This window comes from Hevea brasiliensis, chromosome 3 (assembly GCF_030052815.1).
Source record: "Hevea brasiliensis isolate MT/VB/25A 57/8 chromosome 3, ASM3005281v1, whole genome shotgun sequence".
Lineage (NCBI taxonomy): Eukaryota > Viridiplantae > Streptophyta > Magnoliopsida > Malpighiales > Euphorbiaceae > Hevea > Hevea brasiliensis.
This window is the reverse complement of record NC_079495.1, coordinates 98314735-98328095: the sequence shown is the minus strand read 5'-3', so window position 1 is coordinate 98328095 and position 13361 is coordinate 98314735. Positions and strand designations below refer to the sequence as shown.

Below are 13361 nucleotides of genomic sequence, written 5' to 3'. Positions count from 1 at the left end.
GGATAATAGATAATTAGATTAATGGCTTTGGAGATGTAAGCTCCTTAAATAGTTATCATAGAGAAGTTTGTACTTGTTAGAACTGTGCGACATATGGAATTTTACATGATGGAGTTTCATTGGGAGTAGGACATAAAGTCTTGAAAAGGTCAATGATAACCTTCTGTAGTGTATAAGGTTGTATTTGATAAGGACACTATTGTCTTGTAGGCGAATGACCTGCGGAGTTAATTAACACTTAAACAGGAGTGAAAACGAATCAAGTTGAATTGAGATTTAAATAATATAAATTTAATTAATTATATATATATTTTTTCAGATTTAAAATTTGAGTTTTAATATTTAAATTTGAGTTTAATTTATTTATAATATAAAAAAAAGTTAAATTTAAGTTTGAATCAGAGCCCAACTCAAGCTTGTTAATATTATTGTTGTATTAAAATAAAATTTAATTTAAATAAAATTAAATTAAAAATTAATTTAATTATAATTTAAAATATATTTAATTATAATTGAAATAAATTTAAAATTGCGAAAAGAAAATTAAGTTATCAATTTGGGCCCCACATGCTAGGTTACTAGCCAGCCAACATTATATTAGGAAGGAGTGGCTTCCCTTTTACAGCTCCCCTCACCCCTTTCTATTCAATGAGGGACTTTGCATTGTTTTATTGTTTTTTTTTTTTTTTTTTCCAATTTATTAACTTTTATTTATTAAATTTTAATTTTTGTTTTATATAAATAATTTACTCCAATAAAAGTCTAATAATATAATATAATATATGATTAAAATTTTATTATATTTATTATTATATTTATAAATTTTTAAAATTTAAATTTAATTAAAATCATATTTATATTATATATACACTTAATCTAATTTTATGACTTTTAACTAAACTCAATAGGATTATAATTTAATTAAAAAAATTACTATATTATACAAATTCAAGATATTATATGATATCAATATATTTGTTTTAATTCATAGTTAAATTTAATAGTATTATGATTTAATTAAAAATATTACTATGTGATATAAATACAAGATATTATATGATATTAATATATTAATGACAATTATAATAAACTAAATTACATAAGCCTAAATGTATACACACATAGATTAATTTTATAACTCTTAATTAAACTCAATAATATTATGCTTACAGAGAGAGAGAGAGAGAGAGAGAGAGAGAGAGAGAGAGAGAGAGAGAGAGAGAGAGAGAGAGAGAGAGAGAGTAATAATAATAATAATAGATAGATAGCTTAGTCTTAAAATTGAATATTAATTTTTTAAAGGTTTAAAATTCACATAAAAGAGAAATAATCAAAGATATTGAAAAAAATAAAAACTAATCAAAGATATTGAAAAAAATAAAAACTGCATGTAAAAAGAAAGTAATAATAATCGTTAGATATATTATTGTTAATTTTAAAACTTAATTTTTTAAAAGTTATAATAATCGTTAGATATATTATTGTTAATTTTAAAACTTAATTTTTTAAAAGTTTAAAATCTTGAGAGAAGAGGAAGAGAACGAGAGAGATATGTTTTATGTTTTAAATCATACCGGCACTCAAAGCATGTAATTTTAATATAGTTTTTAATTTAATATAGATAAAATAATTCATAATAATTTTTATATATTTATTATTTAATATTCTAAATTTATTTTTATATAAAAAATAACTTATTTTTATAAAAAATGTAAATATAAGGCACAAAAAATTATAAAATTATAAATATATTTTATATATTATTTATATCGTATTTTCAAATAATATATTATTTTTAAAATAATTATAAACAAAATAAATATATTTATAATATTATAAAATTATAATTACTTATATATATATTTTTGTAAACAAGTTTGTAAACGAGTCTATTTATAAACATATTTAATAAATTAATTCATAAATTTATTTAAAAAGTCAATTCACGAGTTTATAAATTAGTTGAGCCCGAATTTAAGTTCGAGTTAAATATTATTAAGTTCAAGCTCGACTTATTAATCATTTATTAAACACGAATTTAAAATTTAAACTGAAACCTAATTCATTTGAAAAATAAACTGAATCAAATTAAATTTTTATCTAAAGCTCAAGTATCCACAAACGACATGATTCATTTACATTTTTACACCTAAATCATACTCATGATCCAACCATCCACATTGCCTAAAAAATATATGATTTTATTTTCAAATAGATGAAATAATATTAATTTTACTTAATTAAAAAATTACATTTAATATTTATATCAATATAAAGTCTGCACGAAATCCTTAGGAGCAATGCATTCCCTGTCTCCCGCCGATCACAACCTGGCAGCTAACAAGGATACCTTCTGCCCAATGAACTGCTCGCAGCATACTACCCAAATGACTAAAAGTAACGCAATACACAAATTTCTCCATCAAAATCAGCATTCACATAAAACCCAACAGGGATTTAAGCATGTCCTGCAAGGATGAGAGTTCCCGATGTTCAGATAACCCTAAAATCATACATGGTGCTAAAGATTTTTCTCAACAGAGCTCACTTTCGCCACTTTCTCAAGTTATATGCACTGCACCCACTTCACTACCGCGTCTCTCTTGCCTCCTCTGTACTCTCTTCGCGTTATTATCTGTTTTTACCGCAATTTGGGCAAACACTTCTTTTGGGGCAACCATGGGAGACTTCCCACCACCAGCAGCAGCAGCAGAGATGGCACTGCAGCAAGAAACATTGCCTCAACTGCTTCTCCGGAAAACGAATCCTATGCAACTCATCTACAAGGATGAAACGCACCACCTCACACTTGTCAGGTACCATATCTGCTATATACAGTTACAATATTCGCCTCTCTTACGACATGATCGGTTGTGAAAATTGCGGCATCTTGTTATATAATTGCCTGTGTTCTGGACTCATGGATTAGCAAAAATACCATATGTTGATCCCTATTATCCTCCAAATAAAGCAAATGCCCTTTTGATCAAAGACCGAGCTGCACACTATTTTTCTAAAGGAACAGATGGCACTTGGCAGGGGAGCCTGGGATATGTGAGCAGCACCCGGCTCCCCAATTTCATGTATTTTAGTAAACAATAGATTATTTTTATGGGTTACTCTGATAATTTGGTTTTAAAACGTAGTGGACCTAAGAGGGAGAGTTGTTTCAATTCATAGGTTCAAAAGTTCTCTTGTTGATGATTTAGTTGGCTTGGAAAGGTTTAACGGTAGCAGTTTACATATTTACACTACTTCACCATTGGGATTATTGGTCCGCGTCATGTAACACTTACATAGAAATTGGTGGGATTTGTATTGGTTTCACATCTATTTTGTCATCATTGGTCTTCATAAAGTTGTTGTTGTTGTTTTTTATTTTTTTTTAATTTTTTTTTAACTACAATTAGTATTTATGCCTGGCAACAGGAACACCAATAGAAAGATTGCAAGCTTGCACAAATTATTCTACTCTTACAGAAGTTAATGATAGCATTAATATGGGCACTGGAAAAGCAACACTGGCAAAAAATTTAGGTTTTCTTCTTGAGGAATCTTCCGATCTTAATGATAGAAGATGCAAGAGTCGAATGGAGCTCAAGAGGTCTCTTGAACTCCGAATAAAGAAGAGGGTGAAGGAGCAATATTTGAATGGGAAGTTTCATGATTTAATGATTAGAGTGATTGCAAACCCAGAAACCCTTCGGGATGCTTATGATTGTATTAGGCTCAATGCTAATGTTGATATAGCATCAGATAATGACAATATATCTTTTGAACCTCTGGCAGAAGAGCTCTCTAGTGGGAGTTTTGATATTAGCACAAACACTTTCTCTATTTCAACAAGAGGTGTAAGAAAAGAAATCCTTGTCCTTCCTAAACTGAAGTTGAAGGTTGTTCAAGAAGCCATGAGAATAGTTTTGGAAGTTGTTTACAGGCCCCACTTTTCTAAAACATCCCATGGTTGTCGAAGTGGAAGGGGGCACCATTCAGCATTGAAATACATCAGCAAAGACATCCCTAATCCTGATTGGTGGTTTACATTAATTGTAAGTAAAAAGCTGGACACGTATGTCCTTGATAAACTTATCTCCATAATGGAGGATACGATTGAAGACCCTCGCTTTTATGATATGATTCGAGGCATGTATGCTGCCCAGGTGCTCAACTTGGAGTTTGGGGGTTACCCAAAGGGCCATGGTCTTCCACAAGAGGGAGTGTTGTCTCCGATACTAATGAACATATACCTTAATGACTTTGACCATGAATTTTATAGGCTTTCAATGAACTATGAAGCTCTCAATTCGGGTTATCATCTTGAAGGAGAGCAATTCAATTCCAAGCTGCGCAGCTGGTTTAGGAGACAGCTTAAAGGTGATGATCTTAAAACAATGGCTGTGAAAAATTCTGGTCCAACAATTCATTGCTGTCGCTTCATGGATGAGTTTTTTTTTGCAGTTTCTGGATCGAAAGATGTTGCTCTTGGTTTCAAGTCTGATGTTGTGGGTTACTTGCAGAATTCTTTGCAGTTAGATGTTTCTAGTGAAACAGAAATAATATCTTGTGCAGGACCTCAAACAATTCGCTTTCTAGGCACTTTGGTTAGACGACGTGTGAAAGAGAGTGCTGCTGTAAGGGCTGTTCACAAGTTGAAAGACAAAGTCAAGATGTTTTCTCTACAAAAACAAGAGGCTTGGGATGCTGGGACGATCAGAATTGGGAAGAAATGGTTGGCTCATGGTTTGAGGAAGGTCAAAGAGTCAGAAATCAAACATTTAGCTGATAGCAGCTCTCTATTGAGTCAAATTTCCTGCTTTCGCAAACCTGGAATGGAAACTGATCATTGGTATAAGCACTTACTTAAAATATGGATAAATGACATTAAAGCAAAAACAGTAGAGTGTGAAGAATTTATCTTATCTAAGTATGTTGCAGAACCAGCCCTTCCACAAGAACTGAGAGATTCCTTTCATGAATTTCAAAAGTGTGCAAAAGAATACATCAATTCTGAGACAGCTATGACTCTTGCTCTTTTGCCAAATTCCAGCTCATCCTCTGAAATCATCACTGAGATTATTGCTCCTGTTAATGTCATTAAGAAGCGTTTATTACGATATGGATTGATCACATCTGAAGGACACTCCTGTGTGAATCCTAAACTTATTTTACAAGATAAGGATCAGATTATCGACTGGTTTTCAGGTATCGTTTACCGTTGGAATAGGTGGTATGGTGATTGTGAGAATTTTGCTGATATAGAGCTCATAATTAAGAATCAAGTTTGGAAATCTTGCATTCGTACTTTAGCTGCAAAGTATAGAATTCATGAAACTGAAGTGGAGATACGGTTTGATTTAGAGCTGAGAAGTATCTTTTCTATCCGAGATATAGAGCAAGAGGTGGAAAATGAGGCATCAAACTTTCTAGCTTTTGAAAATGATGAAGCATTAATGTATGGAATTTCTTACAGTGGCATGTGTTTACTATCGCTAGCGAGAATGGTGAGTCCGTCACGACCTTGCAATTGTTTTGTTATGGGGTGCTTAGCAGCTGCACCAAGTGTTTATACACTTCATGTGATGGAAAGACAGAAGTTTCCTGTCTGGAAGACAGGCTTTTCAGCTTGTATACATCCCAGTTTGAATGGAAGGCGAATTGGGTTGTGTAACCAGCATTTAAAGGATTTTTATGTTGGTCGTGTATCACTTCAGTCTGTTGATTTCAATTCATGGAAATGAAGGCTTTTCATTAATTTGAAACATGAAAAAGCAGATAGATGCTCGTCTGTTCATGAATCATTGTTGAGAAGGCAGGGAAGCTGTTGTCAAGTCTTTGATGTGCCAGTTGCTAAAGAACTACATAGGTGTGCCAAATTTATTGTGCCTGTGCAGGAAATCTGATGTTTTCCACTATGTTATTGGGGCATTTTATGCTGAAAACATAGAAAGCCTTTTGCAAGTCCATCTTCAGGTTAGCGTTTATGTTTGTAAGCTTTAAAAGTTTGCATGTGTGTTAAACTTATTTAGAGTGTGATTTTGCATTAGTTGTCACTTGTATGATTGGTTAGTAATCCAATGGTCCTGTGTGATTAAATTTTGTGATATGACACCTGGGCATGGACTTGTTAAAATTTGAAAACATACTATGTTTTTTCACATCATTTTTTTGAGTATTTGCTTGCATCAATTAAACTGGCCAAGAGACTGGTTTACAGGGAACAATCTCATGTGCAGAAGGGCTATCCAGAAAGAGAGAGCAAAAATATGCCTACTCATTTGTTCATTCTCTCATCAGTAAATTAAGAAGATAAAACAGTATTATTATTGTTTTGTTTTGTTGCTGATCCACATATTCAATGACATCTATATTAGTTTACCCATAGTATTTTCTATGCCATCAATAACTTGCTTCTTCCTTTCGCTGCAAAATATTCCATAGAAACAACATTGGTAGGCATCAACCAAAACTTTTTCATCTTTGGAATGAATTTGCCATGTGGCTGTGCCACTTTTCCAATATCATTTAAGTTGACAGGTCTATATTTGCTTATTTTATCATGTCACTTGAGTCATTTTCTGTTTCATGTTGAATCCGCTATCTTCCTTTTTTTATTTTTTTATTTTGATGCTTTTACACATGGAATAACGACATTTTGTTTCAAAAATTTGCTAAGCTATCAATATTATGAGGGAAAGGAGGAAGTTCAGACTACTTAAGTTTCAAGGAGGGGTTTCTTTTGACAATTTAATATCAAAATCATGGAGTCAGAGTTATGTAGATTATGCTACTTCTGTTATGGATCATACAAGGTCTTCTCTGAGAAATGCGATTTCACAGATTTCTTCATTAGTTGCTGTTTTTTATGATGATCTAGTTATTGATGGCAGTATTTGCCTATATATCATGTTTTTACTTTATTTGAAGGGAAGGGTCAGTACTATTAACCAACTCCAACTTTCAAGTATCTTATTATTACCGATAACTGGCCTCTTTTGGAGTTAATTCAACTATGGGCAGACCAAGTATTTATTTGTTTCTTAATGATTTCAGATTTTTAGAGTTAGTTCCATAATCATGCAATTATGTGTGTAATTTGTTGAGAAATTTTAGAGTTCTTTTTGTCCATTATTTAGTGGTGCTAATTTTGTGCAACAAACACAAGACGTAATACCATATAAATGGATTCGTTTGTTGATCTTTTGAGTAAGAGAGCTGTACAAGTTTTTTTTTTTTTTTTCACTATTCACTCAAAAAAATGTTTCTTTTTTATCATTTTTTTTTTGCAACAGCCTCTATTTGGTTACTTCTCATGCTTTCTACTAAGTTTTTACGAATATTTTCTATTTGATACTTTTTTTTTTTGGCCATTAGCTCTTAAAGCGTTCTATTTGTAACTGATAACTGGCCTCTGCTATTGGAAGTGTCATGATATCTTTGAAAAATTGAACTTTAGGTCCCCAAACCTATTAACAGGCCTGGAAATTGTAGATATCCTTGCAAGAAAGATGGTGGTATTTTTTTCTTTGACTAGTGCTACCTTTTGAATTCACCACTGTTTTCTAAATTTTGTGAATGTAAATTTTTAAGTTAAAGTTTACAAACATTAAGGTCTTCTATTGGCCACGGATAGTATTAGTGTATTACTCTTTGTTCGTAGATGTGACAAATAAAATATTAGCTCAGAATTAAGTTTGAATCTTCCTCTTGCTTCTTTGCTGAATCCAGAACGAGTTCTTTCTATCCAACGAAAACAAAGTAACAAATATTAAATAGGAATAACTTGCTTTTCTCTTATTTTCTGTTGAAATAATTATTGTAACTATGCTTTAGATTAGGAAATTACACTATATTAGGAAATCAGTCTGTAATGAGGAAGATTATTTTATGCCTAAATAGTGTCTGTAAGTATATTTTTTTCTTTAGTTTTTCTTGTAGTCAGTATTTAATCCCCAACGGCTTGAGGGAATAATCAAGCTAATTTTCTCAAACATTTCTTCTCTATTTTTCTGATTCTTCATGGTATCAGAGCTTATGGTTCAAGTCTCAACTCTTATTTTCCTCCTTTCCTCCTTCTGCTTCCCGAGAAACCCAACCTCATTTCTTCCTTCTGTCTCTCGAGAATCAACAGGAGAGTGAAGGGTGTGTGTGAAGCTACTCTAGCCACCCTTTCTCGCTAGAATTCAGATCAGCATTCTTGCCGGAGTCTGCAGCTGCCTCCAGCCATCTGCCTTCTCTTGGGTTCCTAGGGATCTCAACCCTATCTTAGGTCTTTGTTTCTCACGGCCACTTCTTCAATAATGTCTGAAAAAGGAGCCACTTCAACCTCAATTATTGAGAAACCTCTCATTTCTTTGATCTCCTCTCCCACAATTACTGCTATAAAGCTACAAGGCAGTAGTAATTATGTATCTTGGGCAACTTCTATGGAATTATGGTTTATGAGACAAGGATACAACAACATTGTCCAACAATTTGGGCATGGTTTACAGCATCCCAAACTGTTGGTCAAAGTGGGACTGATCATTCAATATTTTATAGATGTGATCCTCATGCAAATGTATTTATTTGATAGTTTATTTTGATGACATTGTCATAAAAGGTGATAATCTTGATGGTATTTCTTAACTCAAGCAACATCTCACCAATCATTTCCAGACCGAGGACTTGGAAAAAATGAAATATTTTTTGGGCATTGTGGTAGCACAATCTAGTACTAGTTTTGCCATTTCACAGATTGGGTTGAGGGGGAGTTACTAAAGAACCTGGTCAGTATCGAAGACTTGTTGGCAAGCTCAACTACCTCACAATCACATGTCCAGACATCTCATTTGCTGTAAATGGGGTTAGTCAATTTCTTCAAGCTTTTTGCGATAGTCATTGAAATGCAGTAATCCATGTTCTTAGGTATATTGAAGGGGCTCTGGGATAAGATCTGTTGTATAAAGACATAGGGCATACAAAGATTGTTGGATACTTCAATGCATATTGGGCAATATCTGTCTCAGACAAATTATCTACTTCAGGGTATTGTATCCTTATTTGGGAAAGTCTAATATCCTAGAAAAGTAAAAAGAAAGATGTAGTAGTTAGATCAAGTGCAGAAGCAGAGTATCGAGCTATAGCCTTAGCCACTTATGAGCTTATTTGGTTAAATCAGCTTCTTTAGGAATTAAAATGTGGAGGTGACAAAGAAATGAAGTTGATTTGCAACAATTAAGAAACGTTGCATATTACTTGAAATCCCATGTTTCATGAAAGAATGAAACAAATAAAGATAAACTGTCACTTTGTCACGTGGAAGATTGAGTCGAAATGTATTGCTACTAGTTTTATCTCTTCAAATGATCAGTTAGCAAAAATTCTTACCAAATTTCTCAAAGAATCTAGGATTGATTACATTTGTAATAAGCTGTGAGCATAATGTCTTTGCTTCAGCTTGAGGGAGAGTATTGAAATAATCAATGTAATTATGCCTTAGATTAGGAAATTACACTAAATTAGAAAATCACCCTATAATTAGGAAGATTTATTTTATGCCTCAATAGTGCCTGTAAATGTTTTCCTATTTAGTTTTTCTGTACTTGGTATTTAATCCCCGAAGGCTTAAGGAATAATCAAGCTAATTTTCAACATTTTTTTTCTCTATTTTTCTAATTCTTCACTTTCAATAATGTATTTCTTCAAAAACTATCAAAGAGGCATTTATCTTCACAAACAAAATTATTGTCTTTGCTTTTACAGTTCAATCAAGCCAAGTACTTCTCCAATTTCTCCACTTCCTCCTGGCTCCCAATGTATAGTGGAACACGCTGATGTATCTGGTTAAAAAAAATCCCAGTTATTAACTTAGAAATGAGGAATGGGAAGTACATGAACTAAAATATACATTTAATTGTGCTCACCTCAACTGGTTGAATATCAAGTACTCTTTGATGGCCATCTGATCCCTTGCCACCGGCTTGTTCCACTATAAAGCTCATGGGTGCACACTCAAACAAGAGCCTCAGCTTCCCATTCTTGCTCTTCTTGTCTCTAGGATACCCATAAATGCCACCATATAGCAGTGTCCGGTGGAAGTCGCCAACCAAACTACCAATGTATCGAGCAGAGTAGGGCTTGCCGCTAGGACCAGGGTCTTTAAGGTCATCAATGTACTTCTTCAACTTATCATCCCACAACTGATAGTTTCCTTCATTAAATGCATATATTTTTCCAGCCTTTGGTATCTGGATGTTTTCTTGAGTTAAAACAAATTCCCCATACATTGGATCCAAGGTGAAGGCAAACACACCTGTTCCAATGGTGATGACAAAAATCACTGAGCTTGAATACATGCAGTAGCCTGCAGCAAGAAGGTTACTTCCTGGCTGGCACACATTCACAATACATCTCTGTTCTGCATTGTCAAGCTGCAATTTACCAAATTATCAAACAGTGGACATTAGCTATGGTCTTATGATCTTCTCTTCTTTTTGTTTGATAACAATCACGATGAAATGCAATAACTGCCCATGGATTTTCTCTTACAGTGTTATCGTCACCATTATCAGCTAGGCACTCATCATTTGGACTATATATTCCAAAGATGGATCCAGTGGACACTGCAGCATCAATGTTGGATGATCCATCAAGAGGATCAAAAACCACTATATAGTTTCCAGGGTAACTTTCTTCCACTGCCACCGGTACGTCCTCTTCTTCTGATGCTATGATCCCTGTCCGCCCACTTGATCTCAAGCAGCTAGAGAACACCTGTAAGTGCAAAATAACCAATCTCAATAATTGTGCCTGATGATTCAAACACAAAAGATGTTGCTATTCAAGAATGAGTTATGAGATGGTAGGAAGCTTAAGACTGTCATCCTACTGTGCATAGTGGAGTGGACTATTATTTTTGAGATACAAATGAGGAATTAATAATACTGAATTGATTTTTGAGATTTAAATTGCTCAAAGAGCACAATGATATCTTAGCATATTTACAGTTTTACAAACAAAGAATTCCAATTTGCAGCTAATATGTTGCTAGCATTCACACTTCATTTATAATAAAAGATACTGAAAATCCAGATAATTTTTTAGACTATCTTCATAACTTAATATATTAAAATTTGTATGCACGCGTTGTTTATGAAAGTAAAGTAATTTTCTATTTGCAGACCTCATTAGAGACCGCATCAAGCTTCTTTTGTTCCTCTCCTTGAACATTAACAGCACCCTGAACTCCAGTTAAGTTAGAAATGCTTGCTCTCTGCACCAAAGAAGCAATCTGCTTACATGCTATTGAAATGCTAGAAAGCACAATAATAAGTTCAGTATCAATGACACCTGCTTGTTCCTGCTTCAATAGCCAACCTGTGAGCGTTTGAATCTCCAACTTATTTTTCCTTTTTGTCTCTGCGTCTGAGGCTGTGCTTACAGCCGCGCAATTAATTCCACCAGCACCAGCACCAGCACCAGCACCAGCATGTTTCTTCTTACTGCTATTGTTAATGGGGAATGAAACTAGAGTTTTGGTGTCAAGCACGCACAATTGGAGAGGAGAGAGGCGGGAAAGAGATTGTGAAATGGAGAAGAGGTGAGAAGATGGTGTTGTCATAGCAGCCATTACTTGAGCTTGTTATGATTCATCTGCTATCTTCAGCCTTCCTTCTTGTTTTTGATCTTTTTTTTTTTTGTTATTCAGCTTAATTTGTTTGAGCAGTGTCCATGCTTGGATTGTTGTAGGCATTGTGACTTGTGAGGTGGTGGGCAACGATTTTCGTTGCCTCAGGGACCTACTTATTATCGTCTCTGTAGCATCTTTTCTGTGATCATGATTCGTTCAAGGGTCCAAGTGGCCAAGCATACAATCCAAGTGGCAATTGCTTGGGTGAGCCTATAATATTATACCCTTTTGGCCCAATGGCTTTTTCGCGAGCCATGGTGCACATCACAGTTGAGCCAGCCCAAGTTCTCTTGTTAGGCCTGAGACTATCAGTTGCTCTTCTCAGACGTGAATTTTATGAACTCAAAATTAATAAAATAGAATCTTAATTTTTATAATGTCATGTTATACACAATTTTTCATAAATTAAATTAATAATCTAAGTAATTAAAAGTAATTAAGTATTAAAAACTTACTAAAAAAATGTAACTACAACCTCCTAATAAAGGGTAACAAAATGAATAATCTTTTTGGGAAATGTTGGGTAGGGTTGAGTTAAGGAACTACAATTTCTAAAAAATTGTGTTTGAAGTTCATGTTTATTTTTAGGGTAAATTATAATTTAGTTTTATGGTATGATAAAACTTATAGTTTAGTGTTATTTATTTATTTATTTTTTAATGAAAAATAGGTTAGTATCTAAATTATTTTCATCAAAATAATTTTTTGCTAAAATTTACTGTTGATGAATCGAAAATTGTAATAATTTAAGGCTTCGTTTATTTTATAAAAAATATTTTATTAAAAAATATTTTTTTATACTTTCTAGTATTTAGAGCCTTTGGAAAAATAGGTCAATATTTATTAATTAAAGGAAAAATTAAGCCATGTTCAAGAAAAATAATTTTTATTTTTTAAAAGAGTAAGTTATCTTCCTTGTTATAAATTTTAATAATTTTATTAAAATGTGAAAATAATTATACATAAATAAAATAAACGCTTATAATTAATTTAACATTACAATTAATAACAAAAATATTTTTATAGAAAATATGGAAAATATTTTTCATAAACAAATTACTTTCCGTAAAATAAATAGAGTCTAATTCTTTAAATTTTAGTTGACTACTTTAATTATAGTATTGTCATATTTTAAAAACTAAAACATAAAATATCCATATTTTTAATGGAGTGTGAGATCAAAGGAAATTTATACTTCCTTATGAGCACACTTTTTTTTCCTTCTAATTTAATATTGAGGAATACGTAAGTTGAGGGTCAAGTACAACTTCTTTAGAAAGGCAGGAATAATTTTCTTAAATTAACTTCAAAATATTTTCCAAGGAATATATATATATATATATAGTGATGCAATTGAAATCTTTAAAGATAAAACTTTGTTGAAAATAATGTCTGAGGTTTTATTAAACACAACAAAACATTTTTAATGACATTATTACTTAGTGGTGTACACGTTAATGTTTGTTGAAAAAGATTGGTTCAAAGTTTTAGAACCTTCGTAGTCTTTTGACATTAAATTAAACCGGTAATTGGAATGGTCAAATTGCGTAGGAGAAACTCTAAAGTCATTCGCACAAGACTGGAAATTTCTTGTTCTTAATTAATTGCAGCCTTTAAGGCTTCTTCTTCTAAAGTCATTCGCACAAGACTGGAAATTTCTTGTTCTTAATTAATTGCAGCCTTTAAGGCTTCT

The 13361-nt window shown here is 32.6% G+C and overlaps 2 protein-coding genes across 5 annotated transcripts; one reads left to right on the top strand and one right to left on the bottom strand.

Annotated features, from left to right (window-relative positions):
• The first annotated feature begins 2291 nt into the window (after nt 1–2291).
• Nucleotides 2292–11347, top strand: LOC110672609 (nuclear intron maturase 4, mitochondrial). 4 transcript variants are annotated; one of them, XM_058144122.1, is made up of 4 exons: nt 2292–2816; nt 3430–5970; nt 10551–10754; nt 11160–11347. In XM_058144122.1, the coding sequence occupies exons 1-2, from the start codon at nt 2477–2479 to the stop codon at nt 5736–5738; spliced, it is 2649 nt and encodes an 882-aa protein (XP_058000105.1). In that variant the 5' UTR covers nt 2292–2476; the 3' UTR covers nt 5739–5970; nt 10551–10754; nt 11160–11347. The 4 variants fall into 4 exon arrangements, with proteins under 4 accessions (XP_058000105.1, XP_058000106.1, XP_058000104.1 ...); XM_058144123.1 differs by having other exon boundaries at nt 10530–10685; XM_058144121.1 differs by having other exon boundaries at nt 10530–10754.
• LOC110642349 (fructose-1,6-bisphosphatase, chloroplastic) lies at nt 9621–11608 on the bottom strand. The gene is made up of 4 exons (XM_058144125.1): nt 11162–11608; nt 10528–10752; nt 9903–10409; nt 9621–9818 (listed from the first exon to the last, which is right to left on the bottom strand). The coding sequence occupies exons 1-4, from the start codon at nt 11606–11608 to the stop codon at nt 9747–9749; spliced, it is 1251 nt and encodes a 416-aa protein (XP_058000108.1). The 3' UTR covers nt 9621–9746.
• Nucleotides 11609–13361: the final 1753 nt, after the last annotated feature.

Excerpts from the sequence above, each read along its gene's own strand:
- LOC110672609 (XM_058144122.1), top strand. The coding sequence starts at position 2,477 with ATGAGAGTTCCCGATGTTCAGATAACCCTAAAATCATACATGGTGCTA. Across the intron at positions 2,817-3,429 it reads CACCACCTCACACTTGTCAG|GAACACCAATAGAAAGATTG; the intron begins GTACCATATCTG and ends GCCTGGCAACAG.
- LOC110642349 (XM_058144125.1), bottom strand. The coding sequence starts at position 11,608 with ATGGCTGCTATGACAACACCATCTTCTCACCTCTTCTCCATTTCACAA. Across the intron at positions 10,410-10,527 it reads ATAATGGTGACGATAACACT|CTTGACAATGCAGAACAGAG; the intron begins GTAAGAGAAAAT and ends GGTAAATTGCAG. Across the intron at positions 9,819-9,902 it reads TTGATATTCAACCAGTTGAG|ATACATCAGCGTGTTCCACT; the intron begins GTGAGCACAATT and ends TTTTTTAACCAG.